At 46.2% G+C, this 20077-nt stretch overlaps 1 protein-coding gene across 2 annotated transcripts; it reads right to left on the bottom strand.

Moving 5' to 3' along the window:
• Window positions 1-6476: 6476 nt before the first annotated feature.
• GPRC5A (G protein-coupled receptor class C group 5 member A) lies at window positions 6477-18557 on the bottom strand. 2 transcript variants are annotated; one of them, XM_006110406.4, is made up of 4 exons: window positions 18403-18557; window positions 10971-12041; window positions 9811-9869; window positions 6477-8641 (listed from the first exon to the last, which is right to left on the bottom strand). In XM_006110406.4, the coding sequence occupies exons 2-4, from the start codon at window positions 11893-11895 to the stop codon at window positions 8549-8551; spliced, it is 1077 nt and encodes a 358-aa protein (XP_006110468.2). In that variant the 5' UTR covers window positions 11896-12041; window positions 18403-18557; the 3' UTR covers window positions 6477-8548. The 2 variants fall into 2 exon arrangements, with proteins under 2 accessions (XP_006110468.2, XP_006110467.2); XM_006110405.4 differs by having other exon boundaries at window positions 18338-18494.
• Between the last annotated feature and the right edge of the window lie 1520 nt (window positions 18558-20077).

Raw genomic sequence — 20077 nt, 5'->3', positions numbered from 1 at the left:
CAACACATAAAGTGGGTTTCTTGTTATGTCACTAAACTTCATTCTGCACAGTTAAAGCCCTAGACTGGGTTTCAGGAAATATGGGTTCATTTCCTGGCTCTGCCACAACCTTACTGCGTGATCTTGGGCAAGTCACTGAGGATACACGTACTACAGCCACTCCCTGACTTATGAACACACCGACTTACGACCATCCATACTTACGACCAACCTCCCATTAACCCCATTATACTATTTTCGAGTTGAGAACCATGTACGTCAATTTTTTCGAACAGTGTGGGCAGTGCGTTTAAGAGTATTTCCGACTTATGACCAAATCAAGTTATGACCAGGTGTTTGGAATGTAACCCGTTCGTAAGTCGGGGCCTGCCTGTACGCAGCAGCTGGGAGGTGTAATTCCCAGCTTGAGAAATCATATACATGCTGGCTATGCTTGAGCTAGGCATTACAATAGCCATGTGGTTGCAGCAGAATGGGTGGTGGCTCAGGTTAGCTGTCCGTTGGCATGTCTACACTGCAACTAGACACCTGTGGCTGGCCCATGCCAGTCGACACAGGCTCATCATGGAGTTCAGGCTGCGGCGCTCTCTGACTGCCGTGTAGACTTCTGGGTTTGAGCTGCAGCCTGGGCTCTGGGCCCCTCTCATCTCTCAGGCTCCAAGAGCCAGGGCTCCTGCATAGGCCCAGCTGACTGCACTGCGATGAAACAGGCCCATGAGCCAAAGTGAACAGGCACAGGCCAGCCCTGGGTTTTTCACTGCAATGCAGGCATACCCCCAAAACAATCCCACCTGCTCCCCGCCCCCCCACCCCACCCCTGGCATGTCCTTGAGCAGCTAACCCGCAAGGCTGCCTTTGCCATGGCCCACGTGGCTCTGTTTAGATGCGAGCGTGAGCAGAGGTAGCACATTTATGTTTACCTGAGCTGAGAATCACACCACCCAGTGACCACATGGACCTATCCTTAGAGTACAGATGTGTACACTTGGGACTGAAGGGGGGGTGTCAGTCCCAGACTGAGGAGATCTAGTCACACTAGCTGGAATCAAGCTAGTGCACTGAACATCAAGTGTAGCTGTGGTGATGTGAACAGCGGGAGAGGCTAGTTCAACTCAGATAAAAATGGAAATAAATCCCTTTTCCTATTAGAATAAATGTGTCCCAACCGTCTTTGCTACTGGCTTCAGAACGGATTTAAAACTATGCTCGTGCAACGTTCTTGTGTAGACAAGACTAGAGCTGATCAAGGGTTTTCCAATGGAAGAATTTTCCATATGGAAATGCTGATTCAATGTAAACAAAATGTGTTGCAGGAACACTGTTGTGACATTCTTGTCAAATATTTGTATTAAAGGGCTTTGACTTTTATAATTATGCAAGATATAAAGTCCAAAGGAAGCACTTCAATCTTACAGAAACAAAAACATTGGGAAATTTTGTTTCCTGAGAAATTTTGATTATTCACCTGATCCAGATGGAAGGAAACTTCAAATGTTAGACTTTTCTGTATACTGGAAATTCCTGAACTTCAACCAGCCCTGAAGGAAAATTACATTAAAAAATAAAATAATAATAAAAAAGTAAGTGGACTCCCTCCTATTTATAACAGGATTCCAGGAGTTGGAGCTTTAAGGGAAAAAAGCCAATTAAAACCCAGCCAGATATGGCAAGACTCTCAATAAAATTGCAAAATCTGACAACACTTACTTTTCAGGCTCAGCATGGTAACCACAGGCTCACAGAGAAAGAACAAGCATTAGCTGAAAATTATACATGAAAGGCAAAACTAAAGGTCAGTATTTAAAGGGAACAATGGTGAAGGATCTATCACAGACTCATGGTGGTGTGTCTGACCAGAGTTCCCACGTCCCAGTTTCCACAAATGTTCTGTCTCCTGAATTTCATTGCCACTTTGTGCTCAACTTTTTTTTGGCCAACAGCTGGAGTTCCTTGATACAAGAGTGCCACCTAGAGGCTAGTTTCAAAATTTTGCAGAGGAGCAATAAGCATTGGAATGTCACTTTCCACAGGAAGATGGGATTTATTCCTGCATCTCCTGTTCCACGAACAGGAACCCAGCATTCATTACAGGTCAGGTGGCCCTGTAAGCACACCCATCTGTTTGTTCACTTCGTCAGTGATAAGATCTGGGCTGTTCTACTTAACAAATTACTAAGATGATGACTTTCTACAGGCAATTTTTCCACTGACAGGATTAAAAATGAAAACGACTTCAATACATGAGGACGTTTCCATAGCTGTGCTCACTTGGGGTTTTCATGTTTTTGGGAACATTTCTGTACTTAATTGCTGTGTCCTTTCTCAAGAGGGTCACTTCATGGGCTAGATCCTGCAAGCTTCTCAATGTCACAGTCAGTATTGTCTAGCAGCATTACCAACACTTCCACTACTTACTGGGCAATAAAGTACAGCAGTGCCGCACCCCACTGAGGCATCTTAGGGAGAGTTTGAGAGAAACAGATTTCTCCAGGGCACCTCATGGTGCTTTGGAAGCCTACAGACATGGCACATTGTGCTTTGGTGGGGCAACATAGAATCACAGGGCATCAAGGGACCCCAAGAGGTCATGTAGCCCAGTCCCCTGCAAGTTCCACTCACACACTTAGCATGTGCTGCAAGCTAGTGAAGAGGGCCTGAAGTACTGTTTCCCCCCTGAATGCAGGGAGCGCAATTGTTCCTGTCCTTTGCACAGGTCATGTAATGGGGGTGAAGTGGGAGAGGGAAAGCTCTTTGCCCCCTCTCATATAATCTGTCTTTTTGTTTTATACAGAATTGAAGGTTTTGTCTTACTGATGTTTTTGCTTTAGCAACTTTAGACTAAGGGGATTCATTTGAAAGGTGTAGACACAGGCACAGGAATTGTAGCAGGAAATCCCTTGTACATTGATCCTGCAATGGACCTATGCAGCACAGTGACAATAAACTCTTGGAGGCATCTCTTAGCTCATCCTGAACTCCTCCTGCAGTTTGCGGATACAGACAATTTGGACACAAGTGAGCAAAGTAGCGTCCAGAGTAGGGTCAGGGAAGTCCTGTGCAAATGGAGTCTCCAATCTACCTTCCTTGGGGGTTAGAAAACAGCTCATGTTCTCTCCACAGTCTCCTTCCATTGCCTTGGTGCCCTGGCCTTCACCTTCCTGTCTTAAAGTCAAATCATAGGGCCCATGTTCTGTGCTCCAAGCCCGAGTCCTAACTGAACCTTCCTAGCCAAAAGGTCTCAAAGGGGCAGCCGTGTTAGTCTGTAACTTTAAAAAAACAATGAGTAGTTCTCTAGCACCTTGGAGAAAAAAAAGGGGGGGGGGGGAAATATATGTCATCAAGTGCCAGCAATGCCCGTCTGCCATGTATACTGACCAAACTGGACAAAGGATAAATGGACACAAATCAAATATCAGAAAGGGTAATACACAAAAACCCATAGGAGCACATTCTGACCTGCCTGAGCACTCAGTCATGGATTTAAAAGTAGCTATTCTTCTACAAAGGAATTTCAAAACCAACTACAGAGCGAAACTGCGGAATTGGCCTTCTTCTGCAAATTTGACTCTCTCTCTCTCTCTCTCTCTCTGCGCCTGAACAAAGACTTTATGGGCCATTATATTCAACACTCAACTGACATCAAAAGCTAAGTATGGGGCACTTCAATTAGCCTCATTAGCACCTCCACTACAAGTGACAAATATTTCCCCCTCCCCTCCCTTCTTTGTCTGTTATATATTGTGAGGTTCCCCCCTTTTTTCTCCACTCTGCTCATCTGAGGAAGTGGGTCTTGCCTGCAAAAGTTCATGATACTATAAACATATATATTTTTAATCTCTAAGGGTATGTCTACACTACAGCGCTAATTCGAACTAAGCTAATTCGAATTAGTGCATCTTGACTTAAAAACTAGTTCGAATTAGCGTTTTGCTAATTCAAACTAGCATGTCCACATTGAGTGGACCCTGAACCGAGGTCAAGGATGGCCGGAAGCAGTGCCGGCAGGGCATCAGATTAGGACTTAGAGCGTGGAGCTGCTGTCTCAGGCTAGCCGAGGGCTGTGCTTAAAGGGACCTGACCCCCACCCCGGACAGACAGTTCTCAGGGGTTCCCCGCTCGCTTGTCTAACTTGATGAGGGACAGCAAAGCAGTCCTGGCTTGGAGTGCCCTGAATGCCCACACTCGGCATATCACAGGACTCGGCCATCAGCCCGGCTCCACTTGCCACAGGCTGCCATCCGGAGGGGGGGGTCAATCGGGAGGCTGCAGGAGAGCTTCCACCCCGAGGAGCCCGCAGAGCCACCCCAGTCCTCCCCATCGGGGGCTCGTACCCCATTCCTCCCTCACCTCCTTCCACTTACCCCTCCCTAGCTCCCCTTCCTGATGTACAAAATAAAGAAACTCTCTTTATTGAACAAAACTCGGGGAAACTGGGAAAAGGAGGTGGGAGAGGGGAAGAGAAAGAGTGGGATAGGGGAGGGCAACTAAAATGATCAGGGGTTTGGAACAGGTCCCATATGAAGAGAGGCTAAAGAGACTGGGACTTCTCAGCTTAGAAAAGAGGAGACTGAGGGGGGATATGATAGAGGTCTATAAAAGCATGAATGGTGTGGAGAGGGTGCATAAAGAAAAGTTCTTCATTAGTTCCCATAATAGAAGGACTAGAGGACACTAAATGAAATGAATGGGTAGCAGGCTTCAAACTAATAACAGAAAGTTCTTCTTCACAAAGCAAATAGTGAACCTGTGGAACTCCTTGCTGCAGGAGGCTGTGAAGGCTAGAACTATAATAGAGTTTAAAGAGAAGTTAGATAAAGTTATGGAGGTTGGGTCCATGGAGTGCTATTAGTCAGGGGGTAGAAATGGTGTCTCTGGCCTCTGTTTGTGGAAGGCTGGAGATGGATGGCACGAGACAAATGGCTTGGTCATTGTTTCGGTCCATCCCCTCCAGGCCGCTGTCAGCAGACAGGCTACTGGGCTAGATGGACCTTTGGTCTGACCCAGTACGGCCATTCTAAGTTCAGGGCTCAGGGTTGGGGGTCTCACTGGACCACCCTGATTTTCATGCAAACCTGCTCCTGGGTGGCCAGGCTGACAGCTATCCTGCCCTAGATGGCCACTTTCCTGTGCCTAGTGCGGAGGTCATAAATGAGGTCCACGATCTCTGCACTAGACCTGGTGGGCGCCCGCCTCTTGCGGACCTGGGTAGGCTCCCGGGAGCCGCCAGCCTGGTCCCGGGAAGAGGCGGAGGGCTGGGTGGCAGCGGGTGGCTGGTTTGTGCCGTGCCAGGTGCAGGGTCTGCTAGCTGGGTGCTGGCAGGCTTGCACCTGGCATGGGCACCGTAGCCAGCCCGTGCCTCTTTAAGGGCTCCAGGGCCGGGAGGGGGGCAGACGAGTTTCCCTGGTGGTGCCCAGAGTGGCCACCAGGGCAAGCTGGGGAGGGCTAGCCTCCTACTAGTTCGAATTAAGTGGCTACACAGCCCTTAATTCGAACTACTTAATTCGAACTAGGCGTTGGTCCTCGTAGAATGAGGTTTACCTAGTTCGAATTAAGCGCACCGCTAGTTCGAATTAAGTTCGAACTAGTGGTTTGCATGTGTAGCGCCTATCAAAGTTAATTCGAACTAACTTCTGTTAGTTCGAATTAACTTTGTAGTGTATACATACCCAAAGATGCTACAGGACTACTTCTTGTTTTCGTCATAGCCAAGTTAGAAAGAATGATTCTGTGGAGGGGGTCTGGAACTAGCAGGTCAGGTGGCTGAGGCCCCATCACTTTTTATTGGCCGTATGGATGAGTGATGTGGGGGGAAGGCAGAAAGGAGCAAGTGGGGTTGGGGTCCTGGGGGGGGGGGAGACAGTGTGGGAGGAATGTTGCAAGGGCGTGGGCTCAGGGCGAAGGGGTGGCATGAGGGCAGGGCCTCAGGGGAAGGAATGGAGCCTCAGGGGGAGTTTAGGGTTTTGATTTTAAGGAATAAAATCAAATTGGGCTAGGTCCTGGTTTCCTCAGAGTGGTGCATGCACCTCAGAGTCTGTCCAAGTGTGTCAACACTAGCAGCCCTTGCACTTCTGAGTCTTCATTATCGTTACTCCACTGCTGAAAGAAGCAGGTGAAGTGCTTTTGGCAACAGAGGACCGAGGTTAGACTCATGAGTGTAGTCTACATTAGCGCTTCCCCTGTTGCCAGCTAGCACTGATGGGGAATTACACCTCTGAGTTTTGCCAATCCAGGCAAGGCCTTTGTTTTAAAACCACAGAAACTAAGATTACCCGAGTGCTTCAGATAACAGCTCCCTGGTTTAATGAAGAAGGGAATGAAGGCAAGGAACCTTCTAGGAGGAGACCACTACTATGGAGTTTGCTTCCTCTGTTGGTTCTCCAGAACCTGAATTTGTTGACTTCAGCTGACACTGCAAGGCCTACTTGTTTCCCCAGGTGTTTTTTCTAGAGTGTGAGTGTTGAGTTAGGGTTGAGTAAATAGGTAGAGGTGAGGAATTCAAGGAGGAATCCAGGAGGTCCCTGCATCTTAGGACAATGGCTGCTATCTACTATCAATAAATCTGGTGCATGCACCCAGAGTATTAGACGGGTACGCTTTTATAAACTGAAATGAACAGATACACATTATTATTTCTTCTTATTTATTATTAGTTACATCCTGACAGCGTGTTCAGTGTGGAACAAGGCACAAATAATATAATCCAGATGCACGCACATGTGAATGCATAGCTAAAACACTCACAGCCTTCTATACACATGGCTTGTAGGGCCCAGTTCTTCATTTCTTGGGCAACACACCATCTGAATGATCTTTTCCTCCTGGAAAAGTAGCACAGAGAAGCCAGTGCTACAAAATCTTCTCCAAGAGTGCAGCACCTTACAAGGATCACCCTGATCCACAATGACAACCTCTAGAGGGCTCGGTGCTTGATGTCTCCACCCTGTTCCCTCTGGGCAGCTTGTGCCAACTCACTCACAACAAGCCATGGAGTGTCACAAATGACAAATACTGGCCCCTGCTCCTCCACTGCATTTGCAGATTCATTTCACTGATGAAGACTGCCAGTTCCTCTGAGCCAGGCTTTGATTAAATATCCCATATATAAAGTACTAAATAAATATAGAATCATTAGCCACTAATGTCCCAAGCCTGTTCACATGGAGATGTCGGTGTATTTATATATAAATGTCAATCGAGGCTATTTACAAAATGTATCGCAGACGCCAGGAAAAGTCAACTCTGCAGACTCCTCCCCAGGATGTAGCTCACACCTGCTTCTGGGAAAGAGAGAGTCTGCCTTCCCTTCACTCCCCTCCTGGCTTGGGAGATCAGGTGACCAGGAAGCATAAGACTCAGAGCCTGGAAGAACTGGAAGCCAGTGTTAGAAAGGAGGTTTGGGGAACAGAAATTAGTCCCGGGTAGATCAGATTCCTAGAGAGTAGGAGTCAGTGCTGGGAAGGAGCTCTGTGGGGGTCCGTTGGCAGTGCTGGAAAGGTTGTCTGGGACTCAGTGGTGAGCAGAGTGTCTAGGGAGGGAGCTGTTAGGATTGCTGGCCAGGAAGGGTACGTCTACACTGCAGCGCTATTTTGGGATACTTCTGGTATCCTGAAACAGCTATTCCGCATCTTGACAGCACACCCGTTATTTTGAAATCTTTCAAAATAATTGGCATACTATTCCGACATCCCAGTAAACCTCATTCCGCAAGGATTAAGAGACTTCCAAACAGACTATCTTGAAATAAGCTACGCAATTTGCATAGCTCAAATTGCATAGCTTATTTCGAACTAAGGGTGCTGTGTAGACATACCCAAAATGTGGAAGGTTTCACAATTCAAATGAAAAATAGCAACCCCAAAACTTTTCATTAAGTGCCCCCACCCCCATTTGCCAGCCAGGTCTATAGGGGTTGGAAGGAAGGAAGGAAGGAAGGAAGGAAGGAAGAAAGAAAGAAAGAAAGAAAGAAAGAAAGAAAGAAAGAAAGAAAGAAAGAAAGAAAGCTCTCCCAGCCAGTTCTAGCTGTGTGACTCAGTGCAGTGGAAGTGGAGAGATGGGAGAGGTTGCAATACTTGGGTGGATCAGTGCTATATGGGTCAGGTACTTCTAGCAATACATGAGACTATGGTACCTGAATGGGGAGGCAGTTGCTTGTTTCAGTTTAGCAGCTGACAGAGAGCACAGAGACACCAAGGTGATCAGGGCTGAGGGGCCTAGGGTCAAAGTCTCTGGGCCTTATAGCCTCATAGCCAGAAGCTTTGGTGCCATCAGGAGGCAAATGAGCTCGGTCACATGGATGAGGGCAGGGAATGGAGTGAACAGGGGCAGGCAGGGGATATATGATTAAAGTGCTCTGCTGAGTGAATGGAAGGGAATTAAAGTGCCGTATGTGTAGAGTCAAAGGGAGGTGGGGAAGAAAAAGGGCCCATCCCTTTCATCTGCCACCACCCTGCCAGTCTGGTTCTGTCTCTTTAGCAGGATAGAAGCAAGCAATGGCCTTTCCTTCCACCCTTACTGCCTGCGCATTGTCTCTTGGCTTCTCACTGAGCTGTTACTTGGTGCCTTGCCCGCCGGTGTAATCCTCATACGGACTGGCCCGAGTTTTAGGCCGGGGGATGGAGAACTCCTGCTGGGGCGGGAGGTTCTGAAAAAGAAACAATCACGTGATCAAACTTCAAAACCGGAGAAAAGTGAAAATGGGATGAGAATAAGTAAAAGGGGAACTAACTGCTACACTGAATATCAGGAGCCACTTCCTGAGAGCACAGGCTGCTAGGCTGCGGTGCACACTGCCAAGAGAAATGGCAGAACCCACATTGCTCGCTGAGCCCTTTGGAGCCACACTGGACTAAGCACTCTGCAATCAGCTGTGGAGAACAGTCCTGTATTGGTCAGGGCGTGTGCAGGGCAGGGAGTGCGGATAAGAAATGAACCATTAGGCCTCGCCCAGCTCTGACAGGGTATGTCTACACTACCCTCCTAGTTCGAACTAGGAGGGTAATGTATGCATACCGCACTTGCTAATGAAGCCCGGGATTTGAATTTCCCGGGCTTCATTAGCATAAGCGGGGAGCCGCCATTTTTAAATCCCCGCTGCTTCGAACCCCGTGTAGCGCGGCTACACGGGGCTCGAACTAGGTAGTTCGGACTAGGGTGCCTATTCCGAACTACCGGTACACCTCGTTTCACGAGGAGTAACGGTAGTTCGGAATAGGACCCTAGTCCGAACTACCTAGTTCGAGCCCCGTGTAGCCGCGCTACACGGGGTTCGAAGCAGCGGGGATTTAAAAATGGCGGCTCCCCGTTTATGCTAATGAAGCCCGGGAAATTCAAATCCCGGGCTTCATTAGCAAGTGCGGTATGCATACATTACCCCGCTAGTTCGAACTAGCGGGGTAGTGTAGACATACCCACAGATACTGTCGTGCCTGTGGGGATAGTGAGTTTTCACTGAGGCAGATGTGGGGCTGTCCATAAATGACACCTTAGAGATGGGTGGTCCCTTCATTTTGCATGTGTGTTCCAAGGGGGTGAGGAGTGGGTCCTGAGAGGCACCGAAACGTGTGTTACACAACTAAGGGATAGCCCCTCACCTGCCCAGGATGGATTACACTGCCAGTCCTAATAGCCAATGAACACCACAGCCTCATCCAGATGGGGCCACCCTTTCTCCAGATGAGGACATCAACCCCAACTCCACATGTAGGGCCCACCCATCTCTGCCTATCCTGTACAGAAGGTAGCTTCATATAAAGCACTCTGTTTAACCCCTCTCCCTGGTTAAATAGATATAACAAGAAGAGATGTCTTTACCTCCATCTGAAAGTGAGCATAATGTGGAACGTAGGGTGGGTCCTGGTTGTTTCCTGCATCTAAAAACAAGAAGGAAAAGGGAAGAAAGCAGCCAGTAAGTGTCACAGTGTCATCACCACAACACTATCAGGGACCTGGGGGAGGCAGTACTGTATGGGGAACTGCCGATGAGGGTCCTCTAGGTAATCAGCAGGCAGGAGGAGTGTGAATTCCAGAGATGATTTTACCATTTCCCATTTTCTTATCAACCAGAGGCTGAAGAGAAGTGTTGTAAGAAAAAAGACAGGGGAGGGGTACTGAAATTTCTCTCTTCTTCAATAGCTGTTGTTTTCCCTACATCCCTACAAAAAGTCATACACAAAAAGTCCTCCCATGTGCAGATTTAGGCAGAGTCCACCCCCTCAGTGTTCCTCTCACACACACTGCATGACCCCACTGCAGTGTTTGGTGCGAGGCAGGTCCTTTCCCTAATACATTCTTGGGAAATTGCAAGGGGAGTCTGCTATCTAGGGCATGAGTGTACTCTGAGCAGCAGATGCACGCCTTGCAAGTGATCATTTCCCTTACCTTCGGCCCTGGGAAGCATGAACTGACATGTGATGGCCCTGTGCCACTGCGAAAGAGATTCTCATAGAGACAATTTCTCCACCCTGTCCTCAGATAATTGTATTTTCTACGTGGATCTTGGAAACTAATCAGAACTAGGAAAACCTGTTTACCAGGGTGACCTAGATAGCTCTGTAACTCCCAGTGCTGGTTCTAGTAACTAACTAACAAACAAACAAACAAAAACTCCCTGCATGTTTACCCTCCTGGTTTTCTCAACTTTTAGTAGGGTCTCCTCAAATCACCTCTGTGTCTTCATATTTATTTAATCGCCTGCTTGTTTGCCCCTCTCCCCCATTCTTTGTCTCCTCCTTGTCCATAACCTTGCCCTCTCTTCAGGAAGGGAAATTCTCTTTCACCTGGGTTTCCCATCCACCAAACTCTTCCTCTTCACACCTCTCAGTCATTTATCATTGTCAAATCCCTTCTTAAAACCTCTCTACCACTTCCAACACACGGCTGGGCTTCTGCATGGCTGGTGCTCTCTCTTCAGCATTCTACTGCACTGCAAGAGAGGACACTGCAATGCGATGTAACAACCCACTTCATCATACCTGTTGCGATCTCCTCCTTCATATAGGCTTGGTTCTCCACTCCATAGGTCTTTTTCTTCATGAACGTAGGTTGGCAGGAATAGTCTTCCGCAGGATAGTCCTCAGGCTTGCGTGGGATGGTGAGGAAGCAGAATTCAGGCACTATGTATATCATCAGGAAGACCCATCCGTTGGACACCAGAGCAATGCTGATGACAGGATCATCCCAGAGGGGCTGTGTCATTAATTCTGGGTTGCCTCGCAGGAGCATGGTGATCCACACCACCCAGATAGCGATGGAGAACAGGAGAGTGATATAGATGTGGGCACCGTGCCTCCTCCAGCCTTTGTATGTCCCACAGAAAGTGAACATGGATACCAGGAAGGTGAGAGCCATCAGGAAGAGCACGTAGATCAGAAGCATGACAAAGTCCTTATTGCGTTGTTCTATATTCATCGTAGTAAAGTCAATGTTTTGTCTGGCCACTATGATGACTACATATATTATGGCTATAATAATCTGCACCAGAGTAAGGCTAATGGCAATAGCCAACAACACTGGGTACTGAAGATGGATCTTCCCTCTTACCAGTTTGACAAGATTGAAAGCATGAGTCAGGAGGCAGGAAAAGCAGAGGGCGAAAAGAACTCCAAAGAGGAAGAAGCGGGTGGGGCCAGTCCGGACATTGAGTTTAATGATGAAAGCAAAGGTGAGGCTGAAGATCCCTAGGGTGCCGAAGAGGAAAAGGAAATAGATGGGGATCATGCTTCGCTTGGTGGCATCTTGGACTTTACCGATGACGATGAGTAACGAGAGCATGAAGATGATTGTGGAAATGATTCCAGCAGCAGCCACTGATTCCAGGACAATACCCCAGACTTGTTCAGTGTCACACAGTAAGTAATAGTCAGGGTGAAGATTCTGGTTGCAGCCCGGAGGAGCCATGGTGACTCACAGAACAGCCCTCAGCAGGGACTTGGGTTTAGTGTACGGTGGTGGATGATGGTAGTGTCAGATGATATCAGACTAGAAAATCTGGTGCTCGGTTCTGGCCTTAACCTCTATGACTCTATGAGTATTCTTCCAATGATCTGCAGAAGAAGTTGAGACAGCAATGTAGCATAAACCTTGTTAAGTTAAGACAGTAGGGGTATGTCTAGACTACATGGCTCCGTCGACAGAGCCATGTAGATGAGTTTACTAGACACAGGAAAATGAAGCGGTGATTTAAATAATTGCCGCTTCATTTACATCAAAATGGCCACCGTGCTGTGCTAATCAGCTGTTTAGTGGCACAGCGGGGCAGTCTGGACGTGCCGCGGTCAATAAAGGAAGCTTTTGTCGACGGCTCTGGTATGCCTCGATTTACCAGAGCGGTTGACAAAGTCTTCCCTTGTCGACCGCGGTGCATCCAGACTGCCCCGCTGTGCCACCAAACAGCTGATCATAACAGCGGGGCAGCCATTTTCATGTAAATGAAGCGGCAATTATTTAAATCACTGCTTCATTTTCCTATGTCTAGTAAACTCATCTACATGGCTCCGTCAACGGAGCCATATAGTCTAGACATACCCTAGCTGAGGAAAGAAGCAAAAAAATGTCCAATGCCTATGTCTGTGTACAAGTCAAACTATTTGTAAGGATTACTGCATACAACTGACCAGTGGCTCATCTAGTCTGGCATAACATCTCTGGCAGCGGCAGGTGCCAAGCAGACCTTAGGGAAAGGTGAATCATCCACTACTGTCATCTCAGAATATCTCTAAGGGTATGTCTACACTGCAGATGTAGATCGAAGCTGCTGCTGTCAATCTGCCAGGGTTCGAATTAGTGGTCTAGTGAAGATAACTAAAGTGAGAGAGGCACTCCGGTCGATGCCGATAACTTTGCTTCCACAAGGAGTGAGGGAAGTCAAAGGAAGAGTGTTCTTCCTTTGGCTTCCTGAAGTGTAGACAGCACCAAAAGTCAAGTTAAGCTACTTCGACTTCAGCTACACAATGAATGTAGCTGAAGTTGCATATTTTAATTCGACTTTGTCTTGTAGTGTAGGCATATCCTAATTGTGCACTACTGTAAACTGATAGGAGAGTTTGTTTCGGGCTCTAGTGGAATGCCCTGAATCATAAAGATTGATAAGCTTTGCAACTTTTCCCCTAGGTAATGGAGCAACAGGCTTTCTTGCTATTCATAGACATACTTAATCCTTTCTTGAAATTCAGTAAGATACAATATTTGACTCCATAGCCTGTAGCAATGAGTTGCTAAGGCTACTTATACATAGCATGAAAATATATTTTTTCTGTTAGTTTTCATCTTGTCTTATTCAAAGGATCCTCTTGTCCTTGTTTTATGGGAAGGGGTGACCTGAAGCCCTTGATTAACTTTCTTCATTCCTTTAACTATTTTGTGTGCCTTCATCATAGTTAGCTTAGAAATGAGAAGATGGAGAGGGGACATGATAGTGGAAACGGGTGCCAAAAGGAGGAGGGAGACAAATTGTTCTCCTTGGCCTCTGATGATAGGACAAGAAGCAAAGGGCTTAAGCTGCAGTAAGGAAGGTGTAGGTTGGACATTAGGAAAATCTTCCTGTCAGGGTGGCTAGACACTGGAATAAATTGCCTAGGGAGATTGTGGAATCTCCATCTCTGGAGATATTAGGAGTAGGTTAGATAGACATCTATCAGATGATGCTTGGTCCTGCCAGGAGGGCAGGGGACTGGACTCAATGACCTCTGGAGGTCCCTTCCATTTCTAGCATTCTATGATTCTATCATAGCTCCTGTACAACCTAAACAGTTTTGATGGTGGGTCCATACCTCCCCTCTCCAAAAAATAAAATAAAACCCACACATAATTCCTAAAGGGTAACAAGAAAACATTTTACAAATGCACTAAAAGCAAGAAGAAGAGCAAGGACAGAAGAGACCTATTGCTCCTAATGAGGGAGAGACAATAACAAAAAAATGCAGTAATGGCCAAATTGTTAAAATATCATTTTTGTTTCACTTTTCAGAAAGGATAACAGTAACCAGATGACTAATATAGTGAACATTGATATAAATGGGATAGGATCTGAGGCTAAAATAGGAAAAAACAAATTCAGAATTACTCAGTCCAAACTTATGTTGGTATAATTACATTATTCAGAGGTGTGGAAAATCCACACCCTTGTGTGACGCAATGATATTGACTGAACTCCTGACTCAGATAATGCGAAGTCAATGGGAGAGTGCTGTGCTGATAGGACAAGCTCTTCCATCAGTAGGCAACATCCTTACTAAGTGCTACAGCAGCACAGCTACACTACTGTAAGTGTAGTAGAGAAATCTTAGGTAAGCTGGATATCTTCAGGTGAGCAAAACCAGATAAGCAAAACCAGATAAAATACATATAGAATACTTAAAGAATTGGCTGAAGAGATCTCTGAGCCATTAGTGATTATCTCTGAGAACTTGTGAAGGACAGGAGAGATCCCAGAGGACTGGAAAAGGAGATACCTATCTTAAATAGGAGAATAAGGACAAATTTAACTTTGGTACCCTGAAAGATAATGGAACAGATAATCAAACAATCAATTGGTAAGCATTTAGAAAAAATAAAGTAATAAGGAACAGTCAATATGGATTTGTTTGTCAAGAACAAATCATGTTAAACCAACTTAATATCCTTCTTTAACACAGTAACAAACCTTGTGGGAAGTGGTAGATGTAATATACCTCAACTTTAGTAAGTCTTCTGCTACTGTCTCACATCCCACTCTCATAAACAAAATCAGGACACATAGCCTGGTCCAAGACTAATCTGCTATAAAAAGGGTGCACAACTGGTTGGAAAACGATACTCAGAGAGTAGTTATCACAAGTTCACTGTCAGACTGGAAGGGCATACTGAGTGGATCCCACAAGGACCTGTCCTGGGTCTAGTTCTATTCAATATCTTCATAAATTATTTTGATAATGGCATAGAGAGTATACTTATAAAGTCTGCAGATGATACTTAGCTGGGAGAGGTTGCAAGCACTTTGGAGGACACAGTTAGAATTCAAAATAATCTGGACAAATTGGAAAAAGGTTATGAAATATATAGGATTAAATTCAATGAAGAGAAATGAAAGTACTACACTTAGGAAAGACTAATCAGTTGAATAAATATAAAATGAGAAATGACTGCCCAGGAGGGATCTGGAGGATTATAGTGAAAAAATGAAATATGAGTCACCTATGTAATAGTGTTGCAAACAAAGGTAATATCATTCTGGGATGTATTGGTGTGTAAGTAAGACATGAGGAGTAATTTTTCCATTCTACTCAGCGCAGATAAGGCTTCGACTGGAGTACTGTGTCTAATTCTAGGCACCACACTTTGAGAAAGAGGAGAAATGACCTTATGCATAAATATTGGTTTTGTTTAGTCTGGACAAGAGAACACTGAGGGGGGCATGATAACTGTTTCAAATATGTAAGAGCTTCTTATGAATGGAAAGGTGGTAAATTGTTCAGAATCATTGAGATCAGGACAAGAAGCAGGGGGCTTAAACTGCAAAAGGGGAGATTTAGATTAGACATTAGGAACAACTTCCTAACTGTCAGAGCAGTTAAGCACTGGAACAGATTACCTAGGGATACTGTGGAATCTCCATCACTGAAAGTTTTTTTTCAGAACAAGTTAGATAAACATCTGTCTAGGATGGTCTAGCTCAGTGTTTCTCAAATGGGGATCTGCTGCCCCCTGGAGGAATGTGAGTCCTTCCAGCACTACAGCAGCCCTACCTACCCTCTCCCTCCACTTTGAGAAGTTTTTACACTTTTTGAACTGACTCCCCACTTGGAGTTATATTTTTTGCTTGCATCCCTACACAAGCCAGACAGCTGGGTGGCCTGCTAAGTCAGGTGTGGGGATGGCATTCCCTCCAAGTCTCACTGTGCAAAGCTGGCTTGAGTCTGTTGCCAGCCTTACTCCCTCTTCCCCCCCAAATAGGAGTCATACTTTAACTATGCCCCAAGGTTCCACCCCTGGTCTGGAGCCCTGAGTCCCTGCTAGGCCCTGTAATTTTTATAGCATACTGAAGAGTGTCTCGGAAAAAAAATAGGTTAAGAACACTTGATCTCGATAATACTTCATCCTACCTCAATGCAGGGGACAGGACTAATCTAGATGATCTATTAAAGTCCAACATTACATTTATACAATTTCTATGTCTGTTCGGCGCTAGAAAACACATCAAGGACCCCTGTTCACCCCAGATGCTTCCCCATTGCTACAGGCCTGGACAAGAGTCCCACTGCTAATGCTGTTAATGTGTCAGAAGCATTATTCTTTGTGTCAGGCAGTAGTGATAATGCTCCGAGAGTCCCCAGTTCATGACTCTCTGTAGGATGCATCTCTAACATCCCACTATGTTCAAACTCTGTTATTAACTAGTGTTACAAGCAACTGAAATGGGGGGGGGGGAGGGACTTTGCCCTCTTCTTTCTGATGTGTAAAGAAAAGTTGCATCGTCCTGTGATGGTTATTGTTAGGTGCAATCCCCAGACCACAGTTTTATTTTTTTCTAAATTATTTTCTCAGTCCTGGGAGCCTTTACATTGACTTCAATGAAGCAGGACTGAGTCCTTAAAAAGCATATTCTAGAAAATCCAATGAGGATGAGATCCTTGAATTTCACATGAAGCACATATATGCATGTCCCAGAGTGAGCTGACTGGTAATAGTGTATTGCACCTTTTCACAACATCTGCCCCCCATAATATGGGAAATGCAAAATGCATTACTCTCTAAAAAATAGTTACAAAAAATGTGTGTGTAAATATACAGGAAAACGGTAAGTCCACAGAATGCCCCAGGAGTCTGGGGAGAATAGAATCAAGGTGCAAAGCATGGTGGTATTAAGTTGTCACCAGATCCCACCACTAAACCTGAGCTGTCTGAATCACCACTGTCACTGCAAATGATGTTCATTATGAATCGATCCCTTTAATTAGCAAATTGTTCACAAACAAATCCTGATTTGTTCTAATGTATTTTCTGAGCTGGGATGACAAATTTTCTTTCTGTAGGGTGTTTTTCAACCACTCCCTGGGGCTATTTACTCTGTGTTTGGACACCTAAATCGTAAAGCAGAGTGTCTGCTCCCAGTGTGGAGGACTGAACCATTTTAAACAAGAGTCTGACCAGTCACGAATGGTGAATACTGCATTTCATCTGGAGATTTTCAGATGAATTGTCATTCATTAAACTTTTGGGATTTCTGATCATTTGCACAAATACCTGGCAGTTGTCCAATCACTTGCGAATAAGGAATAATGTGATCCCATGAATCTTAGGGAAGCAAATTCACACAAATATTCACACCTCAGAATATTTTAGTTTTGACCAGCTCTAGCAGACAGACAGACAGATGGGGCACAATATACAGACAGCTGGAGATTGCAAGCACGGGACACAGAAACAAGCATGGGACACGCAGACAGGGAGATCTACTGAACAACATACACTGTGAGGAAAACATTAGAGAATTACCAGGACAGCACCCAGCATTGAACACACTCTGACCAGATGGAAAGAGCTTTAACATCTTTGAGATGGAATCAGAAGTCACTTGCTAATTTCTCTTCTCAGAGGTATTTGCTCTAATCAGTGATTACTTGTGCAGTAACATCGATACATATGGCTGTCCATAGCCATTCCTGAGACCTGACATCTCTTTAAAAATGGGAAGGCGCCCTTTTCCGAGTGTGTGTGCATGCACATGCGCATATGAAAGTTCTCAGGGCGTGCGCCTCTGTCCCCCGCATCTTAGGCTGGAGCTTCAGGGACACTTCTGAGCTGAAGGGTCTGAGACATGCCTCCTCTAAATCTTTCCTCGTGGGATTTTACCCTCTCCCCACCACACACACACTTGAATACTGTAATACACAATACTTATATGGGCTTTACATCTGTCAACCTCAAAGCACTTTGCAAGGAAAGAGAGCAACACCATCCCCCAGGTAACAGGTGGGGGAACTGAGTCACAAAGGAAGTCTACTGTAGGGTGGGCTTCAGAACCATGTTCCTGCCTGAGCCACAATTTCAACAGGCTGCCTCCACAGCTATTGTCAGAGAGCTAACAGGAGCCCCGCTAGCCTGAGTCTGGTGACCTGGGCTGGGAGGCTAACTGTGTGGACATACCCAGAAAGACAAAGTAACTTAAATGACACAGCAATTCAGTGGCTGGGTCAGGAATAGAACCCAGATTTCCTGATTCCCCAGCCAGGGCTCTATCCACACTATCCGGTGATTCAAGGTGACCACCTCTGAGGAAGGTCTGAATTCCCTGCCTTCCCTGGAGGCTGTGCGTGAGCCCCTGCCCCACAGCTGTAGCCTGGACTGTGCAACTCTGAATTACCTGATTGGTATCCTGTGTGGAAGCCGAGACCCCAGCGACAGTGGCCGAAGGAGAGAAATTCTTACCTCACCCAGGTGGAAAGTAATACCAGCTCCTGTAATCTCGCAAGCAGCAAGTCTGCACTCACTCTAAGAGGAGCTCTAAAAGTAACCAGGGTGGGGAGGGGAGGGAGTGGGACACGCCTATTCCAGTTCCACTACTCCTGGTGCTGTTTTGAAAATAAGGTCCCGGTGCCAGGAGATGAAGTAAAAACTTCTGATGTCAGAGGGGTAGTCACCCTGCAGCAGGGTGGAGAAGGAACCTCAGGCAGGCCCAGCCCCAGGACTGAATCAAACACTATTAATCAAGGCACCTGATAAACTGTGCCTCCCTGTGAGTCCAGCCACCAGCTGGACAGGTAACTGGAGGAGTCTTGTTCACAAGAATAACAGCACAGCCCCACCCTCATCATACCTACGTATGCTTCCCTACCATGGAGCTAATCACAGGCAAAGGGTTGTAAGTGGGAGAAACCTTGCGATGAGAATGACCCTTTAAACCCCTAGTACTCTGTATCCCTCTGATCCTGACCCCAAATTCCTTTTTCTTCTGTCCTTGTGCAGGGAAAGGCAGAATTCTGTCCTTCCATAGATAAGACCACCTCATCTCCTTGCTTCTGATTCCTTTGTGGCCTCTACCTCTCATTAGGGCCATCCCAAGGTGGGTGCAGGGCCTGAGGCAAAACCACCTCCAGGCATGGAGCCCAGAGTAACCTCCCCATTGCAGGTGCCGTCTCTTCCCCAAGCCCTGCCCCGTCATGCTTTCTTTCCACCACTCCGAAGCAACACGGCCTGGATTACAGAAGGCCTGGCGCAGCGGTACCAGGCGTCACTCCCCCCCCCCCCATGTGTGATGGGAGTCGGAGCTCTCGCTGTAATCTGTGATTGTGCAAACAAACCCATCATCATTTCCTGAAAAGAGGAGTTTCCTATTACTCACCTCTGGTGCCCCAATAAAAGGAGGACTTGGCAGCAATGCCTTGTGTGCTATCTGGAATTTGAATCGCTTTGCCACTGTTACAACTCTGATAGAAACAATAAATCAGGGCACACGTCTCCATGACAAACATCCTTTCCCAATCTCTGGCTGCGAATCATCGCCCCTGTCTAAAAGTCAGCAGGTTAGTCTGAATGCGAGAGTTATTTCGTTTTATTTATGGAGTTATTTCGTTTGAATGGTGCTTCCTTGGGAAAGTCTCATTACTATGATTTATTATTTGTAGTACAATAGGTAGGTGGAAGCCATATCCAAGATCAGGCCCCATCATGCCAGGCACTAGACCTTATTCCTAGTATTTATTATTTCTATTTTCCTAGCACTGAGGAGCCCCAGTCAGGGACCAGGACCTCGTTGTCCTAGAAGCGGAACAAACACAGAAGAAAGAGAGGGTCCTGTCCCACACAGCTTACATTCTGTTTGAGAAAGAGCAAATGGATAGCCACAGACAGGCAAAGAGTGGAATAATGAAGTCAATGCCACAGCTGTGGTCTGCGGCTAAGCTGCATGCTTTCAGCACCCTAGCAGCCATTCACAGTAAAAGGCAGCTTCTTACCCCAAAATCTGACAGGCCAATTAAATCCACGTGTATTTCCATCATCTGACTTCTATACAGCACTTATACAAAGCAGGGGGTGCCCATCCCAGTACCACGGATCCAGCCCATTTTCATGTCAATGTGCACTTTTAAGAAAAGGGGTTTTA

The sequence above is a fragment of the Pelodiscus sinensis genome, chromosome 1, assembly GCF_049634645.1.
Source record: "Pelodiscus sinensis isolate JC-2024 chromosome 1, ASM4963464v1, whole genome shotgun sequence".
Classification (NCBI taxonomy): domain Eukaryota; kingdom Metazoa; phylum Chordata; order Testudines; family Trionychidae; genus Pelodiscus; species Pelodiscus sinensis.
Note: the sequence above shows the minus strand (reverse complement) of the source record. Positions and strands in the feature narration are given on the sequence as shown.